This window comes from Pituophis catenifer, unplaced genomic scaffold, assembly GCF_029215685.1.
Source record: "Pituophis catenifer annectens isolate HBS135680 unplaced genomic scaffold, rPitCat1.0.hap2 SCAF_2, whole genome shotgun sequence".
Classification (NCBI taxonomy): Eukaryota; Metazoa; Chordata; class Lepidosauria; order Squamata; family Colubridae; genus Pituophis; species Pituophis catenifer.
Window position 1 is genome coordinate 4,374,473 of NW_027256882.1, and position 19,795 is coordinate 4,394,267.

Here is a 19,795-nt window from a genome sequence, read left to right on the forward strand (position 1 = left end):
CTATACATTTTTATTCCCCCCCCCCTTCCTGGTGTGGATCCTCTTATGGAAAGTAAGGTGACTTTTTAATTGGAAGCTTTTCCCACATCCTGTGCACCGATGAAATTTCTTCCGTGTGTGGGTACTAATATGGTTACTAAGGGACCTGCCTGTACTCAAACTCTTGCATACATATGATTTCGCATTCATTGCATACATATGATTTCTCTCCTGTGTGGAACCTGTTAGGGGAAGTAAGGGAACGGTTATCACTGAAGCTCCTTCCACATTTTAGGCATTTATAAGGTTTCTCTCCTGTATGAGTCCTTTTATGGTAAGTCAGAGACCTACTGGCAGCGAAAGTCTTTCCACAGTTTGTGCACTTATAAGGTTTTTCCCCTGAATGGACCCTGTTATGTAAAATAAGTTGACTGCTTTGGTTGAAGCTCTTCCCACACTCTAGGCATTTATAAGGTTTCTCTCCTGTGTGAATCCGTTCATGAGAAGTAAGAGAACTCTTTATAGCGAAGCTCTTTCCACACTCCAGGCATGTATAGGGTTTCTCTCCCATGTGGAGCTGTTTATGGAGGTTCAGGTAACTGCTGTTTTTGTAGCTCTTTCCACATTTCATGCATTTATAGGGTTTTTCTCCTGTGTGGACCAGTTTATGAGAAGTAAGGCTACTGCTTCGGCTGAAGCCCTTCCCACAGTCTAGGCATTTATAGGGTTTTTCTCCTGTGTGGACCCGTTTATGAGAAGTAAGAGAACTGTTTACACTGAAGCTCTTTCCACACTCCATACATGTAAAGGGTTTTTCTCCTGTGTGGATCCGTTGATGACAATTGAGAGCACTGCTTGCCCTGAAGCTCTTTCCACACTCCATACATTTATAGGGTTTCTCTCCTGTGTGGATCCTTTCGTGAGAAGTAAGAGAAGTCTTTATCGTGAAGCTCTTTCCACACTCCATGCATGTATAGGGTTTCTCTCCCGTGTGGAGCCGTTTATGGAGGTTCAGGTAACTGCTGTTTTTGTAGCTCTTTCCACATTTTATGCATTTATAGGGTTTTTCTGCTGTGTGGACCCGTTTATGAGAAGTAAGGCTACTGCTTCGGCTGAAGCCCTTCCCACAGTCTAGGCATTTATAGGGTTTTTCTCCTGTGTGGATCCGTTTATGAGAAGTAAGAGCACTCTTTACACTGAAGCTCTTTCCACAGTCCATGCATTTATAGGGTTTCTCTCCTGTATGGATGCGTTTATGAGAACCAAGGGAACTGCTTGTTCTGAAGGGTTTTCCACATTCCGCGCATTTATAAGGTTTTTCACCTGAATGGATCCTTTTGTGGGATGTCAGTTGATTTGTATTTCTGTAGCTCTTTCCACACTCTATACACTTATAGGGTTTCTCTCCCGTATGAGTCCTTTGATGGGAAGCAAGGCCACCACTCTGCCTAAAGCACTTCCCACACTCTATGCATTTAAAGGGTTTCTCTCCCGCATGGATCAATTTATGCGTAGTAAAAGAAGCATTTGTCCTGAAGGTTTTTCCACAGTCTACACATTTATAGGGTTTTTCCCCTAAATGGATCCTTCTATGGCATATCAGGTAACTACTAGTGCTGAAGCTTTTCCCACACTGCATGCATTTAAACGGTTTTTCTCCAGTATGTATCCTTTTATGGTAAATAAGGGAATTCTTCCTACTGAACCTTTTTCCACAGTCTACACATTTATAGGGTTTTTCCCCTGAATGGATCCTTCTATGGCATATCAGGTAACTACTAGTGCTGAAGCTTTTCCCACACTGTATGCATTTAAAGGGTTTTTCTCCAGTATGGATCCTTTTATGGCAAGTAAGGGAACTCTTCACACTGAACCTTTTTCCACAATCCACACATTTATAAGGTTTTCCCCCTGTATGGTTGCTTTCGTGGGATTTCAGACACTCTCTGTATCTGAAGCTCTTTCCATATTCTAGGCATATTTCTCTGGTGTGGATCTTTTTATGAGAGGTAAATGAACTGTTCAAACGGAATCTTTTACCATAGTCTAGGCACTTATAGGGTTTTCCCCCTGAATGTATTCTTTTATGAGAAGTTAAATTACCTCTCCACCCAATGCTTTTTCCACTGTCCACACCATTGTAGGGTTTTTCCCTTGTTTGGATCATTTTATGTGAAGTAAGATTATTACTGCTAGACCTTTTTCCAGTTTTGCAGTGGTTATTGAAACCGGGGTTTGCTTTGAAACTTTGACATTTCCCTGTATTTTCTTTGGAATCACGTTGGGTCAGGAAGTGATCCATTTCCACACATTCAAGAATAGATTTTTTCCTCCAGTTTTGCTTCTTTTCGCGTTTCCTCCTTCCCCGCTTATCTGTAGATGTCTCCTCAGGAATTTCAATTTTGATTATTTGAAATGGCACTAAATTTGGCTCTTGGTCAGTTTCCTTCTTCTCCACATCAACTGCTTGTGGGGGAAAAACAATAAATTAGAATAATCTACAACGTCCACGTTGGTGTCCCTATGCATAGTTTTATCTATTACTGGGCGTCTGCGGAAAACAACAAGGGAAATGACAGCATGAATATTACTTATTAACTTAAAAGAGTAGCATGGCTGCTCATCTACCCTCATTCTTGGCAGTTAAAAATTTAAAGCAAAAACACATCTTGATATCAGGACGTGGCACACAGATTGTGTCAACTATGAGGCACCCAACTTGCATTCAATAAGACAACGTATGTTACTGCAACACAGAGGAAGACAAAATTTGTTGCTGAGTAGGACAAGCAAAAACAGCCTCTCCCTGATCATCTTCCCAATAACTCAGCAGTAACGACCCAGGGCCCAAGGATAACCACAAGACTGAATGTCAACACTTCCTGGTCACCACACTGATCTCTCTCTTCTAAATAAAATTGTGCTACTTAGAAGACCGTGAATTAATGTAATAGAAAAAAAGAAGAGATGAAATCATTTTTAACAAAATATATACAGATCTAATTTGTATCTAGCGACAACTTGCTCTGACTTAAACTTTCCTCCAGAGGAACCCTTTGTTGTGGCCCGTCAGCAGTCAGCGGAGCTGGCAGTAGAGTCGGACAGTGAGGAGGTTAGGGAGGAACTTGGGCTAGTCCTGGGGGCTAGAGAAAGCTCGGACGAGGGCTCTGCTTCGGAAACATTGAGGGAGTTAGACAGCAGCAAGGCAGAGGAACAGCTGGAGCCCATTCCCGGTGTGCGCATGTGCAAAGCTGCTAGAAGAGAAGAATAACTCAGAAAGCAGGGTTGACTCGAGAGTAAAGCCACAGCTTGGAGGTGATTGGCCCCTCCCATAGGAAATAAAAGAGGAGCAGGGAGTAGGCTTTTGCAGGAAACAATTCGTTCATTCCGTGACTGAGAGACTGTTCCAAGTTTTGTCTTGTACTGCGGTTGGAAACAAGTTACGTGGCAACTTGCCAAATGAGATAAGGTGTGTTGAGAAATATTCCTTGGAAAAACTGTTTGGACAAACCTTGCTGACTGTGAATGAAGGTAATTCAGTGTCGTGTAAATAAAAGAGGTTTTGCCAATAATTCCTGCCTCCTGCTTGTTAAGGGAGCCTAGATCAGAACACCCTTACCTAAAGAGGCCACAATCCTAGATGTTTCCAACATGACTTCTTGATGCAGGGCTTTCTGGCTGGGATCAAGCAGTAACCACTCTTCACTGTTGAAATGGATGGCCACCTCCCCAAAGGACACAGGACCCTAAAAGAAGGAATAATCCCTGTGAGCAGACTCAACAAAATTTGCAAGATCTCCTTCAATCTGCAAATCCTAAAAGCACAACTGTCTATGGAGATTGTCAATCATGCATGGTCCCGGTTGTCCTAAGGGTGCTTTTTTCAGGAGGCAAATGGAGTTTGTGGTTTTTCTGTGAAGACATTTCACTTCTCATCCAAGAAGCTGAAGACGTTTCTTGGATCAGAAGCGAAATGTCTTCAAAAAAACCTGAAACTCCTTTTTTCCTCTTGAAAAAAGCATCTGTGGGACTAAAAGCACAAAATGAAAATTCTCGATTGGACATTTGCCTAGTTAGACTCAACAGCCTATGCCTGACAGCCAATTAGAGTATGTTTTATCACCTTTATTCAGTCTGCTGACCTTCCATGTCATCAGGCTGCCTTGATCAAGTGGCATAGCGTGCCTTAGACACACCATGAGTGCCCCCAACATTTCATGATATTTGCAAGAGATTCTGTGGAATTTGTGTTTGACATAGTAACCAAATTTGGGGTTCTTTGAAGGATCAGCCTTGCTCACAGTCATGAACTTTCATGAAAATACTATGAGAATGCACTTCTAGGCATCAAGATGCAGATGATACGCAAAGCAATTTCTGCTTCTCCTGTTTTTACCCCTTTCCCCAACGATAGAAAAACAAGATTATACTTACAATATAGTAGATTTAGCCTAATTGCTCATGTGTCCTTTCTGTTTTATTTGGGATAGGCAACGTGAACTGTCATGTGGCATTTTTTGAAACCAGAATAATATAACCACTGAGGAGTTCCACACATTTCCAAATCTTTGTTGAGAGGTGGGCCTAGTTTGACTGATCGTAAATTTAAATTTCTAATATCCTTGTTGTGCTTTGCTCAGGAATAGCAGTATCATATGTTGAGTCCTCAAAGGAAAATAGAGGTCTCCTAATTCTCCCCCATATAAGATGCTAATCTCTTCCTACCTGAGTCAGGAATCCAGCGGCTCTTTCAGCTCCACCAATAGGAGGAGATAATTCAATGAACAACGGTGACTCCATTTTGCCCACTGAGAAGGAGAGAGACAGGATGGAAACAGGAAACGGATCAACTTCATATTTTCTACCTTGAAGGCACAACTTTATATTTCTTCCTGTCCTGTCCAGGAAACCTCTATTTTTGCCTCTTCTACACACTCGCTTTCATAGGCTCTATTATGGTAGCCAAGAATAAAAGGAGAAGACCAAACCCACCATATGCTGAAGAACAAACCTGAGTCAGATTGTTCTCCTAACCTTTTGGAGTAACACGTGGAAGTTTATACTCTTGGCAACCAAAGTATTTGCTCAATCACTGTAAATTCTCCCCCCCCACTCTCTGCAGCTTGAAGCCATCATGTTCCATGTGGAAGAGAAATTAGTGAAATTCTAGCAACCCAAGAAACATGCCTGCTAGGACAGGTATTGTTTGAAATGGTCCAGCAGGGAACTGTGTAGGAATTTAGTCAAAACTATCTCTTAAGGAAGCCCAAAACCAGGTTGCTCTCTTCCACATCACTGAGAACAAAGAGAAATCTCTCATGATGGAGGAGGAGACAGAATGCAAGTCAAGATGGCCCCTATAAGAGTCGGTCTTCTGCAAAAGGCCAACCATAGCCTTGCTCTGAAGGGAGGGAATTCCTTTGTGTGCCTTAAGTCTTCTAGCTTGAAGAGGAAGTTCTTTCTTATTGGGTCACTTTCTAGTAAGTCCAACTACTAAGACATGAAAAGACACAGAGAATTAAGGATAACTAGAATCTTCCTAGAAAGTCTCCAATCCAGTGGAAAAGTCTCCCCTTACCTAGTGAGGTATCCTGACCTTGACTTTTATCCTTGGGGATCCCTCTGAAAGAGAGATTCAATTCAATTCAATTCAATTCAAATCTTTATTGTCAGTGCACAACATATGTACAATGAGATTGGTTGAACTCCCTCAGTGCACACACACACCCCAACACAATACAACTGACAGTGAAGACAGAAAATCCCTAACCCAATAAATCAGGAGATAGATCAGGAGAAAGATTTGTGCGATCCACCCCATTACTCCCCATTCCTGGAAGGACCTCAGAACCTGAAATATAAGCAAAGAAGGGCTGTTAAGAGGACAGGACACAAGAGGACCTGGATTTTATTTTCTGCCCACAAAACCCTTCTGTCCATCAGTGGCGATGGATGAGACCCCATGGGAGAATCACTCCAAATGAGATACTCTTTGGAAGGACACAAGAACAATTCAGCTAATGAGTTTCTCTAAATATCTACTTGCATTATTAATCTCCAAAACCCTATCAGGGAGCTCCGTATTTCCCAAAAGAAGCTTCTCTGACCTGTAGCTCTTCCTGTTTCTCTTTTGCCAGGCTCAGAAGGAATCTTCCAGGCACTGGCACCGCCGGGCAACTGGTCTCCGCTGGCTCTCCAAGGATCCTCCAAGCCTTGGAAACTGAATCCGAAGATGCGAGCATGTGGTTCCTTTAGGCTTCCTTTTCTCCTCCCCCCGCCCCATTCTTGGATCTCCCCCATGCACAGCAAGGAGGGGTGGGTCCCCTCCAAGCCTTGGGATTCAGAATCTCCTTCCCTCCCCTGGGGAGGATCTGAGGCGCAGGACGCCCCTCTTTCCCGCCCCCACGGAGCAACTCACATCCAGAAGAACCCGACCTCGCAGAGGAAATCGGGCATGCGCATTGGGCTCGTCAGTCGGCAGCCAAGAGAGCGCCCCCTGCTGGCAACTGTGGCGAAATCGCGGCCGTGGGGGCAGCTTTGGAGACTATGCAGGGCTGCGCCTGCCCTGGAGAGCGAGCGGTTCAAGGGGCATCCGGGAGAAGCCAGGCGGAGATCAAATGCCGGTTCCGTTCTTTTGGGAGCCCATCGATTTTCTAATTCATTCTCTCTCTCTCACACACACACACACACAGACATACAGAGTAGAGAAGGAAGGATGGAGAGGGAGAGAGAAACCCACACTATCAAAGCTTAAAGGAAAACAGGCCGGGAAAAATGAAAGGTTTCCAAAACTGACCTTCCCTTGTCAGACCTAAAACCACAGGGTGTAGTGTCTCTTCCCCAGAGACCCCACCCAATGGAGGTCCATGGGACACAAGAAACTCTGAGCGAGTCTCCTTTGTGGCTGCTCCACAGCAAAAAAGGGAGGAAAACTAAAGGAGGAACCCACGAACAGAGTCCTACGTGGGTCTTGGTAGATTTTCAGAGGAAAGAAGCAAAGTGCCGAAATCGTTTTCCTGTTCATGCGCAGGCGTGCTCGATTAATGTCATTCCACAATGTCACAGGGGACTTCCTTACCGTCCCAGTTTTCCCCCTTAAGATGTAACACCAGGAACACTGAAGGTGCTTTTTTCAAGAGGCAACTGGACTTTCTTTCTTTTTTCTTTGAAAATGTTTCGCTTCTCATCCAAGAGGCCTCTGGTGGGGAATGGAAGGATTTTTACTCCTTGCTGACAAGTGGTCACTTGCATCCTTTGAGAGAGTCCTTGAGGCCACTTGGAGGTTTATCTGGGTCCTCAGGGTCACCCAAGTTGTGTGAATGGGTGCAGAGCCTTCTTGGAACTGCTGAAAGCACCATGTTGTAGACCCTCATCCAGTCAGAGCTGAAGAAGCTTCTTGGATGAGAAGCGAAATATCTTCAAAGAAAATCCCCAAAGTCCAGTTGCCTCTTGAAAAAGCACCTTTGGGACAACCATGACCTGGATGACTGAGAATCTCCATAGACACATTTTATCACACTAATGAGCCTTTCTGGAGCAAGTGGGGACTGATAGTCCAGAGTCCTCGGAGAGTTGGGCGGCATAGAAATATGAATAATAAATAAATAAATAAACGGGGGTGGTCTTGAGGCTCCCCACCCCCCAAATCTGGCAGAACATGACACTTTCTGCTGCTTTTGATGTTTTGAGCTTGACGCCTTCCATTGTCTCCCAGTTTTCTAGACTACATCCTCATAAAACTGTGACCAGAGTTGCCTGGGCTACATCCTCTGAGGTTTCTCGTCCTTCACCTTCCGGAAGAGATGAAGGAGCCAGGAGGGGCAATCCGGGTTTCCATCCTCCAAACATCCCACAAAAGGCTGCCTGGAGCCATATGTTTGATCCAGATTTTTCACCTTTGTGTAAATAAATCCCAGGAGATACATGGAGATTTCTCCAAGAAATGGGAATGCAGACTCAGACCTTGATCATTGAGCTTCAGTATTTATGTAATTCATAATTATGTAATTAAGGATCATGAGAAAAATGTGGAGTGGGGAAATGACAGCCACAACCCTAAAATACAATCTCTGGAAACTAGAACTGATCATGCACTTGAATGCTAGAGACATGTGTCACGGGGGGAAGAGGGATGTTATGGGAAAAACAAGTGAACTGTGGCTGGAAGACACCAGTACATTTTGGGCCTCATCGGCTAGTACAGGGGTGGGCAATTGTGGCTCTTTTATAACTTGTGGACTTCAACTCCCAGAATTCCTGAGACAGCTTGGCTGTCTCAGGAATTCTAGGAATTGAAGTCCACAGGTTGTAAAAGAGCCACAATTGCCCACCCCTGGGCTAGTAGATTGGGATTTCCACATCTCGGCAATCATTGCTTCCACTAGACATTGTTTCGCTCAGGGCCTACCTTCTGGTCCTCTCTTCTCCCTCCACCCCTACAATGTTCCCCTCAGGAGCCACTTTCCAGCTTCTCTGATGGGAGCCCCCCCCCCGACCCTTGGAAGTCACCCCGTCACTGAGGTGAATGACTTGGAATATCCCCAGATTCCCCACACTGGATCAAGCCCTCGGCCTCCACTCGTCCCCAAAGATCCTTCAGAATAATGATGGTGTTTCTTTTAAGGCTTCATTTTCAAAGGGAAAGAGTGGAATCACTGGCTGGAGAATAAGAAATATTTTAGATGGACTTATTCAATTAATACATAATTTAATTGTATCAAATGGGACCTCCTCACTGTGACTAAACTGCAAATCCTTGAAGGCCAAAAATATCTTCCAACTTGTAGAAAGAGGCAAAGGGCTTAAATTTTCTGGTTCCCCTTTGAGTCCTCTAGTGGAAAGGAAGAAGATGAAGTTGGCTGAAGCACTTTCAATGTCCCATGGATTATATCCATAGATGTAAAATTTACATAATTAGGAAAATTCAAATAATAATGCCAAGATTTTATGATGAGGAATATTCCTACATTTTATGAGCTACAATTTTTCTCACTGTTTGCTTCTTTCATAGATAAATCTATCTTGCTAATGCTTTTCTCATTCCATGGTTTTCAATGCATCATTGTGCAATGTGAAACTGAGTTGTGAACTCATTCCACCCCTTCTAGTATTTTCTAACATTTTATTCCACTCTCCTCCCAATAAGTTCTCCTACATATTCATGTTTCTTCATTTAGCTGTTTTGTTCAATGTGTATAAAGTAGGGCATCATTTACATTATTTCCAATAATTTATTAACCTTTCAAATTGAGAAAGGAGGTTAATAATCAGGAAATATGTTTTTTAAAACATATTTCCTGTATTAAGATAAAAAGCACAGTCACAATCATGCATCTAACGGTTTTCTCCAAAACCATACCAATGCTACGCTCCCCTAACATGTCAAGTATGATTGAACTTTCTGATCAACTTGATATCACAAAATGAAAGAGGCGCTAAAGTGACTGCCAGCGTTCTCACAATACATTAGGCCTCTGATCTCACAATACATTAGGCCTTCTTGAAAGCCTAAAGCAATGAAGCAGGCAAAGAAAGTGTGACAGAGGAGATCTTCAGGTGAGTATCCACAGGTGAATACTGTATGTGACTATGAAGACCCACTGGGGGTGGGTGGGGAGGGCACAGGCAGGGCAAATGTTGCACAGCCTCTACAGTTGTTCATAAGAGCAAACAAGTTTGGTGCTGCAATACTCATAATTATGGGACTTGTTTGTAAACACTAGGAGGCACATATCACGTAACTTTTGCTAAGGGAATACTCGTAACCTGGGGATTGCCTGTAAGGTAGCTTGACCAAGTGGAGATTGTGAGGTTTTGGAGTAATGAGAGGGGCAGTTTAACAGCTTTTTTTGAAACCTTAACTGAATAGGTAATACCTCAGGAATTTAAAAATCTATCCTGGCAGTTTCCCAAAATCCATACATTTCTTCAGTTGCTCCTATGGCGGTCCTCTGAAAGAAGGAAGACTATTCACCACATTTTTCACAGATGTTATTCTTTTTACACTCCATATCTTTAGAATAGAATAGAATAGAATTTTTATTGGCCAAGTGTGATTGGACACACAAGGAATTTGTCTTGGTGCATATGCTCTCAGTGTACATAATATAAAAGACGGTTTCATATCAGAGTGCATCCTTTTACACAAATTAAGGACACTTCAGTTCCTACAGGGATTTCCCTCCCGTCCTGTATGTAGCCTTGATGTGGGTCATATTAGTAAGGGAAATAAGTTGACTGCTTTTCACAGGATGTTTTTCTGCCCATTGTGGATTCTTCCTTCAAAGCATCCTGTTTTCACAAAAACTTGCACATTCCATAATATATTTCTATCTCCCTCCGGTGTGGATCCTCTTATGAGAAGTAACGTGATTTTTTAATCTGAAGCTTTTCCCACATTCCAGGCATTGGTGCAATTTCTTCTGTGTGTGGATACTAATGTGGTAAGAGACTTGCTTGTACTGAAACTCTTCCCACATTCATTGCATACATATGATTTCTCTCCTGTGTGGTTCCTGTTATGGGAAGTAAGGGAATGGTTATCACTCAAGCTCTTTCTACCTTCCAGGCATTTATAAGTCTTCTCTCCTGCGTGGGTCCTTTTATGGTAAGTCAGATGGCTACTGGCAGCAAAGGTCCTTCCACAGTCTGTGCACTTATAAGGTTTTTCCCCTGTATGCATCTTGTTATGGAAACTAAATTGACTGCTTTGGTTGAAGCTCTTCCCACACTCTAGACATTTATAGGGCTTCTCTCCTGTGTGGATCCTCTCATGAGAAGTAAGAGAACTCTTTATAGCGAAGCTCTTTCCGCACTCCATGCATTTATAGGGTTTCTCTCCGGTGTGGAGCCGTTTATGGAAGTTCAGGTAACTGCTGTTTTTGTAGCTTTTTCCACATTCCAAGCATTTAAAGGGTCTTTCTCCTGTGTGGACCCGTTTATGGGAAGCAAGGCCACAGCTTTGGCTGAAGCCCTTCCCACAATCAAGGCATTTATAGGGTTTTTCTCCTGTGTGGATCCGTTTATGAGAAGTAAGAGAACACTTTACACTGAAGCTCTTTCCACACTCCATGCATTTATAGGGTTTCTCTCCTGTATGGACCCGTATATGAGAACCAAGGGAACTGCTTGTTCTGAAGGGTTTTCCACATTCCGCGCATGTATAAGGTTTTTCACCTGAATGGATCCTTTTGTGGGATGTCAGTTGATTTGTATTTCTGTAGCTCTTTCCACACTCTATACACTTATAGGGTTTCTCTCCCGTATGAGTCCTTTGATGGGAAGCAAGGCCACCACTCTGCCTAAAGAACTTCCCACACTCTATGCATTTAAAGGGTTTCTCTCCTGCATGGATCAATTTATGCGTAGTAAAAGAAGCATTTGTCCTGAAGGTTTTTCCACAGTCTACACATTTATAGGGTTTTTCCCCTAGATGGATCCTTCTATGGCATATCAGGTAACTACTAGTGCTGAAGCTTTTCCCACACTGCATGCATTTAAACGGTTTTTCTCCAGTATGTATCCTTTTATGGTAAGTAAGGGAATTCTTCCTACTGAACCTTTTTCCACAGTCTACACATTTATAGGGTTTTTCCCCTGAATGGATCCTTCTATGGCATATCAGGTAACTACTAGTGCTGAAGCTTTTCCCACACTGTATGCATTTAAAGGGTTTTTCTCCGGTATGGATCCTTTTATGGCAAGTAAGGGAACTCTTCACACTGAACCTTTTTCCACAATCCACACATTTATAAGGTTTTCCCCCTGTATGGTTGCTTTCGTGGGATTTCAGACACTCTCTGTACCTGAAGCTCTTTCCATATTCTAGGCATATTTCTCTGGTGTGGATCTTTTTATGAGAGGTAAATGAACTGTTCAAACGGAATCTTTTACCATAGTCTAGGCACTTATAGGGTTTCCCCCCTGAATGTATTCTTTTATGAGAAGTTAAATTACCTCTCCACCCAATGCTTTTTCCACTGTCCACACCATTGTAGGGTTTTTCCCTTGTTTGGATCATTTTATGTGAAGTAAGATTATTACTGCTAGACCTTTTTCCAGTTTTGCAGTGGTTATTGAAACCGGGGTTTGCTTTGAAACTTTGACATTTCCCTGTATTTTCTTTGGAATCACGTTGGGTCAGGAAGTGATCCATTTCCACACATTCAAGAATAGATTTTTTCCTCCAGTTTTGCTTCTTTTCGCGTTTCCTCCTTCCCCACTTATCTGTAGATGTCTCCTCAGGAATTTCAATTTTGATTATTTGAAATGGCACTAAATTTGGCTCTTGGTCATTTTCCTTCTTCTCCACATCAAATGCTTGTGGGGGAAAAACAATAAATTAGAATAATCTACAACGTCCACGTTGATGTCCCTATGCATAGTTTTATCTATTACTGGGCGTCTGCGGAAAACAACAAGGGAAATGACAGCATGCATATTACTTATTAACTTAAAAGAGTAGCATGGCTGCTCATCTACCCTCATTCTTGGCAGTTAAAAATTTAAAGCAAAAACACATCTTGATATCAGGACGTGGCACACAGATTGTGTCAACTATGAGGCACCCAACTTGCATTCAATAAGACAACGTATGTTACTGCAACACAGAGGAAGACAAAATTTGTTGCTGAGTAGGACAAGCAAAAACAGCCTCTCCCTGATCATCTTCCCAATAACTCTGCGGTAATGACCCAGGGCCCAAGGATGACCACAAGACTGAATGTCAACACTTCCTGGTCACCACACTGATCTTTCTCTTCTAAATAAAATTGTGCTACTTAGAAGACCGTGAATTAATGTAATAGAAAAAAAGAAGAGATGAAATCATTTTTAACAAAATATATACAGATCTAATTTGTATCTAGCGACAACTTGCTCTGACTTAAACTTTCCTCCAGAGGAACCCTTTGTTGTGGCCCGTCAGCGGAGCTGGCAGTAGAGTCGGACAGTGAGGAGGTTAGGGAGGAACTTGGGCTAGTCCTGGGGGCTAGAGGAAGCTCGGACGAGGGCTCTGCTTCGGAAACATTGAGGGAGTTAGACAGCAGCAAGGCAGAGGAACAGCTGGAGCCCATTCCCGGTGTGCGCATGTGCAAAGCTGCTAGAAGAGAAGAATAACTCAGAAAGCAGGGTTGACTCGAGAGTAAAGCCACAGCTTGGAGGTGATTGGCCCCTCCCATAGGAAATAAAAGAGGAGCAGGGAGTAGGCTTTTGCAGGAAACAATTCGTTCATTCCGTGACTGAGAGACTGTTCCAAGTTTTGTCTTGTACTGCGGTTGGAAACAAGTTACGTGGCAACTTGCCAAATGAGATAAGGTGTGTTGAGAAATATTCCTTGGAAAAACTGTTTGGACAAACCTTGCTGACTGTGAATGAAGGTAACTCAGTGTCGTGTAAATAAAAGAGGTTTTGCCTATAATTCCTGCCTCCTGCTTGTTAAGGGAGCCTAGATCAGAACACCCTTACCTAAAGAGGCCACAATCCTAGATGTTTCCAACATGACTTCTTGATGCAGGGCTTTCTGGCTGGGATCAAGCAGTAACCACTCTTCACTGTTGAAATGGATGGCCACCTCCCCAAAGGACACAGGACCCTAAAAGAAGGAATAATCCCTGTGAGCAGACTCAACAAAATTTGCAAGATCTCCTTCAATCTGCAAATCCTAAAAGCACAAATGTCTATGGAGATTGTCAATCATGCATGGTCCCGGTTGTCCTAAGGGTGCTTTTTTCAGGAGGCAAATGGAGTTTGTGGTTTTTCTGTGAAGACATTTCACTTCTCATCCAAGAAGCTGAAGACGTTTCTTGGATCAGAAGCGAAATGTCTTCAAAAAAACCTGAAACTCCTTTTTTCCTCTTGAAAAAAGCATCTGTGGGACTAAAAGCACAAAATGAAAATTCTCGATTGGACATTTGCCTAGTTAGACTCAACAGCCTATGCCTGACAGCCAATTAGAGTATGTTTTATCACCTTTACTCAGTCTGCTGACCTTCCATGTCATCAGGCTGCCTTGATCAAGTGGCATAGCGTGCCTTAGACACACCATGAGTGCCTCCAACATTTCATGATATTTGCAAGAGATTCTGTGGAATTTGTGTTTGACGGTAAGATGGTTCCGCCCCAGGCGCCTGATGGAACCGGATAGGTTCCAGATGGAGCTTGGGCCATTCCCTGAGGCTCTGGCACACGCCTCGACTGGAGACCTAGTGGCCGCCTGGGATAGGGCGGCCACTGGAGCTCTGGATCGGGTCGTGCCTTTGCGGCCTCTGACCTGGCGCCGATCTCATTTAGCTCCTTGGTTCACTGAGGAGCTGAGGGAGTTGAAGCGCCGGAAAAGACGCCTAGAGAGTAGTTGGAGGGCCAGTCTTTCTGAATCTGACCGGACACTGGTAAGAGCTCATATTAGGAATTACCTAGTGGCGATAAAAGCAGCGAAATGTAGCTATTTTGCTGCTCTTATTGCGTCATCAGATAATCGCCCGGCCGCCCTGTTTAGGGTGACCCGCTCCCTGCTCCACCAGGAAGCGCGGGAGGACCCCTTGGAGGGTAGAGCCAAGGATTTTGTTCAATATCTGTATGACAAAATCGCTCAGATTCGGGAAGATCTGGACTCCGACTGGATAGTCTTAGGGGAAGGGACTGGGGCAGGTCTTGAGAATGTTATCTGGGATGAGTTTGATCCTGTGACCCCTGAGGACGTGGACAGGATTCTGGGTAGACTGAACGCGACCACTTGTTTATTGGACCCGTGTCCCTCCTGGTTAGTGCTGGCTTCTGGGGAGGTGACACGAGGCTGGTTCCAGGGGATTATAAATGCTTCGCTGGGTGAGGGTGTCTTTCCTGCCGCCTTGAAAGAGGCGGTGGTGAGGCCTCTCCTCAAGAAGCCTTCCCTGGACCCGGCAATGTTGGTAAATTATCGTCCGGTCTCCAACCTTCGTTTTGTGGCGAAGGTTGTTGAGAGTGTGGTTGCGCAACAGCTCCCCCAGCACCTGGATGAAACGACGTATCTGGATCCGTTCCAGTCGGGCTTCAGGCCCGGGTACAGCACGGAAACGGCATTGGTCGCGTTGGTTGATGATCTCTGGAGGGCTCGGGACAGGGGGTGCTCCTCTGTCCTGGTCCTGTTAGATCTCTCAGCGGCTTTTGATACCATCGACCATGGTATCATGCTGCACCGGTTGGAAGAGTTAGGGGTGGGAGGCACTGTGTTGCGGTAGTTCTCCTCCTTTCTCTCTGACCGGTCGCAGTCTGTGTTGACAGGGGGACAGAGGTCAACCCCGAGGCCCCTCATATGTGGGGTGCCGCAAGGGTCGGTCCTCTCACCTCTCCTGTTCAACATTTATGTGAAGCCGCTGGGCGAGATCATCCGTGGTTTCGGGGTGGAGTACCATCAGTACGCTGATGACACCCAGCTGTACATCTCCACCCCGGATCACCCCAACGATGCCCTTGAAGTGATGTCCCGGTGCCTGGAGGCCGTACGGATCTGGATGGGGAGGAACAGGCTCAGGCTCAACCCATCCAAGACCGAGTGGCTGTGGTTTCCGACGTCCCGATATAGCCAGTTGACGCCATCACTGACTATTGGGGGCGAATCATTGGCCCCCACGGAGAGGGCTCGCAACTTGGGCGTCCTCCTGGATTCACGGCTGTCTTTAGAAGAGCACTTGACGGCCGTGACCGGGAGGATTTTTTATCAGGTCCGCCTGATTCGCCAGTTGCGTCCCTTTCTGGATCGGGACTCGTTACGCACGGTCACTCATGCCCTCGTCACCTCCCGCCTGGACTATTGTAATGCTCTCTACATGGGGCTCCCCTTGAGGAGCACCTGGAGGCTCCAACTGGCGCAGAGTGCGGCCGCGCGGGTGGTAATGGGAGCGACATGGCGCTCCCATGTAACACCTCTCCTGCGCGAGCTGCACTGGCTCCCGGTGGTCTTCCGGGTGCGCTTCAAGGTTTTGGTTACCACCTTTAAAGCGCTCCATGGCTTAGGGCCTGGTTATTTACGGGACCGCCTACTACCACCAATAGCCTCCCACCGGCCAGTACGCTCTCATAGAGAGGGACTCCTCCGGGTGCCGTCAGCCAAACAGTGTCGACTGGCGGCCCCTAGGGGGAGAGCCTTCTCTGTGGGGGCACCTACCATCTGGAATGAGCTCCCCCCGGAGATACGGAGGATCCCGGATCTGCGCTCCTTCCGCCGTGCTGTGAAGACCTTTTTATTCCATCAAGCGGGCTTGGCCTGATCTCTTCCCTTTTTAAATATGTAAATTTTAATCTGTTTTTAAATTATTGGGGTATTTTAATTTGTCTGGGCCAAAAAGTTTAATTTGATTTTATCGGGTTTTTAAATTTTGTGTATTTATGTATTTTATTGTTGGCTGTTCACCGCCCTGAGTCCTTCGGGAGTAGGGCGGTATACAAATCAAATAAACTAAACTAAATAAACTAAACATAGTAACCAAATTTGGGGTTCTTTGAAGGATCAGCTTTGCTCACAGTCATGAACTTTCATGAAAATACTATGAGAATGCACTTCTAGGCATCAAGATGCAGATGATACGCAAAGCAATTTCTGCTTCTCCTGTTTTTACCTCTTTCCCCAACGATAGGAAAACAAGATTATACTTACAATATAGTAGATTTAGCCTAATTACTCATGTGTCCTTTCTGTTTTATTTGGGATAGGCAACGTGAACTGTCATGTGGCATTTTTTGAAACCAGAATAATATAACCACTGAGGAGTTCTATACATTTCCAAATCTTTGTTGAGAGGTGGGCCTAGTTTAACTGATCGTAAATTTAAATTTCTAATTTCCTTGTTGTGCTTTGCTCAGGAATAGCAGTATCATACGTTGAGTCCTCAAAGGAAAATAGAGGTCTCCTAATTCTCCCACATATAAGATGCTAATCTCTTCCTACCTGAGTTGGGAATCCAGCGGCTCTTTCAGCTCCACCAATAGAAGGAGATAATTCAATGAACAACGGTGACTCCATTTTGCCCACTGAGAAGGAGAGAGACAGGATGGAAACAGGAAACGGATCAACTTCATATTTTCCACCTTGAAGGCACAACTTTATATTTCTTCCTGTCCTGCCCAGGAAACCTCTATTTTTGCCTCTTCTACACACTCGCTTTCATAGGCTCCATTATGGTAGCCAAGAATAAAAGGAGAAGACCAAACCCACCATATGCTGAAGAACAAACCTCAGTTAGATTGTTCTCCTAACCTTTTGGAATAACACGTGGAAGTTTATACTCTTGGCAACCAAAGTATTTGCTCAATCACTGTAAATTCTCCCCCCACTCTCGGCAGCTTGAAGCCATCATGTTCCATGTGGAAGAGAAATTAGTGAAATTCTAGCAACCCAAGAAACATGCCTGCTAGGACAGGTATTGTTTGAAATGGTCCAGCAGGGAACTGTGTAGGAATTTAGTCAAAACTATCTCTTAAGGAAGCCCAAAACCAGGTTGCTCTCTTCCACATCACTGAGAACAAAGAGAAATCTCTCATGATGGAGGAGGAGACAGAATGCAAGTCAAGATGGCCCCTATAAGAGTCGGTCTTCTGCAAAAGGCCAACCATAGCCTTGCTCTGAAGGGAGGGAATTCTTTTGTGTGCCTTAAGTCTTCTAGCTTGAAGAGGAAGTTCTTTCTTATTGGGTCACTTTCTACTAAGTCCAACTACTAAGACATGAAAAGACACATAGAATTAAGGATAACTAGAATCTTCCTAGAAAGTCTCCAATCCAGTGGAAAAGTCTCCCCTTACCTAGTGAGGTATCCTGACCTTGACTTTTATCCTTGGGGATCCCTCTGAAAGAGAGATTCAATTCAATTCAATTCAAATCTCTATTGTCAGTGCACAACATATGTACAATGAGATTGGTTGAGCTCCCTCAGTGCACACACACACCCCAACACAATACAACTGACAGTGAAGACAGAAAATCCCTAACCCAATAAATCAGGAGATAGATCAGGAGAAAGATTTGTGCGATCCACCCCATTACTCCCCATTCCTGGAAGGACCTCAGAACCTGAAATATAAGCAAAGAAGGGCTGTTAAGAGGACAGGACACAAGAGGATCTGGATTTTATTTTCTGCCCACAAAACCCTTCTGTCCATCAGTGGCGATGGATGAGACCCCATGGGAGAATCGCTCCAAATGAGACACTCTTTGGAAGGACACAAGAACAATTTCGCTAATGAGTTTCTCTAAATATCTACTTGCATTATTAATCTCCAAAACCCTATCAGGGAGCTCCGTATTTCCCAAAAGAAGCTTCTCTGACCTGTAGCTCTTCCTGTTTCTCCTTTGCCAGGCTCAGAAGGAATCTTCCAGGCACTGGCACCGCCGGGCAACTGGTCTCCGCTGGCTCTCCAAGGATCCTCCAAGCCTTGGAAACTGAATCCGAAGGAGATGTGAGCATGTGGTTCCTTTAGGCTTCCTTTTCTCCTCCCCCCGCCCCATTCTTGGATCTCCCCCATGCACAGCAAGGAGGGGTGGGTTCCCTCCAAGCCTTGGGATTCAGAATCTCCTTCCCTCCCCTGGGGAGGATCTCAGGCGCAGGACCCCCCTCTTTCCCGCCCCCACGGAGCAACTCACATCCAGAAGAACCTGACCTCGCAGAGGAAATCGGGCATGCGCATTGGGCTCGTCAGTCGGCAGCCAAGAGAGCGCCCCCTGCTGGCAACTGTGGTGAAATCGCAGGCGTGGGGGCAGCTTTGGAGACTATGCAGGGCTGCACCTGCCCTGGAGAGCGAGCGGTTCAAATGGCATCCGGGAGAAGCCAGGCGGAGATCAAATGCCGGTTCCGTTCTTTTGGGAGCCCATCGATTTTCTAATTCATTCTCTCTCTCACACACACACAGACATACAGAGTAGAGAAGGAAGGATGGAGAGGGAGAGAGAAACCCACACTATCAAAGCTTAAAGGAAAACAGGCCGGGAAATATGAAAGGTTTCCAAGGTTTCCAAAACTGACGTTCCCTTGTCAGACCTAAAACCACAGGGTGTAGTGTCTCTTCCCCAGAGACCCCACCCAATGGAGGTCCATGGGACACAAGAAACTCTGAGCGAGTCTCCTTTCTGGCTGCTCCACAGCAAAAAAGGGAGGAAAACTAAAGGAGGAACCCACGAACAGAGTCCTACGTGGGTCTTGGTAGATTTTCAGAGGAAAGAAGCAAAGTGCCGAAATCGTTTTCCTGTTCATGCGCAGGCGTGCTCGATTAATGTCATTCCACAATGTCACAGGGGACTTCCTTACCGTCCCAGTTTTCCCCCTTAAGATGTAACACCAGGAACACTGAAGGTGCTTTTTTCAAGAGGCAACTGGACTTTCTTTCTTTTTTCTTTGAAAATGTTTCGCTTCTCATCCAAGAGGCCTCTGGTGGGGAATGGAAGGATTTTTACTCCTTGTTGACAAGTGGTCACTTGCATCCTTTGAGAGAGTCCTTGAGGCCACTTGGAGGTTTATCTGGGTCCTCAGGGTCACCCAAGTTGTGTGAATGGGTGCAGAGCCTTCTTGGAACTGCTGAAAGCACCATGTTGTAGACCCTCATCCAGTCAGAGCTGAAGAAGCTTCTTGGATGAGAAGCGAAATATCTTCAAAGAAAATCCCAAAAGTCCAGTTGCCTCTTGAAAAAGCACCTTTGGGACAACCATGACCTGAATGACTGAGAATCTCCATAGACACATTTTATCACGCTAATGAGCCTTTCTGGAGCGAGTGGGGACTGATAGTCCAGAGTCTTCGGAGAGTTGGGCGGCATAGAAATATGAATAATAAATAAATAAATAAACGGGGGTGGT

General features: G+C 44.9%; 1 protein-coding gene and 1 pseudogene across 2 annotated transcripts in view; both read right to left on the minus strand.

Moving 5' to 3' along the window:
* LOC139311585 (zinc finger protein 665-like) overlaps positions 1-5,810 on the minus strand; it is a 90,153-nt gene extending 84,343 nt beyond the window's left edge. Inside the window, exons 1-6 of one of the 2 annotated variants that reach the window (XM_070936046.1) lie at positions 5,771-5,810; positions 5,558-5,614; positions 4,705-4,787; positions 3,599-3,725; positions 2,056-2,445; positions 222-1,878 (exon numbers count right to left, since the gene is read on the minus strand). In XM_070936046.1, coding sequence (XP_070792147.1) covers positions 222-1,878; positions 2,056-2,445; positions 3,599-3,725; positions 4,705-4,787; positions 5,558-5,614; positions 5,771-5,810 — 2,354 coding nt within the window. Of the gene's footprint in view, positions 1-26; positions 1,965-2,033; positions 2,446-3,598; positions 3,726-4,704; positions 4,788-5,557; positions 5,615-5,770 lie in introns of those variants that run through there. The other variant, XM_070936048.1, reaches the window with a different exon arrangement.
* Positions 5,811-10,182: 4,372 nt separating this feature from the next.
* On the minus strand, positions 10,183-18,004 carry LOC139311630 (zinc finger protein 665-like; annotated as a pseudogene).
* Between the last annotated feature and the right edge of the window lie 1,791 nt (positions 18,005-19,795).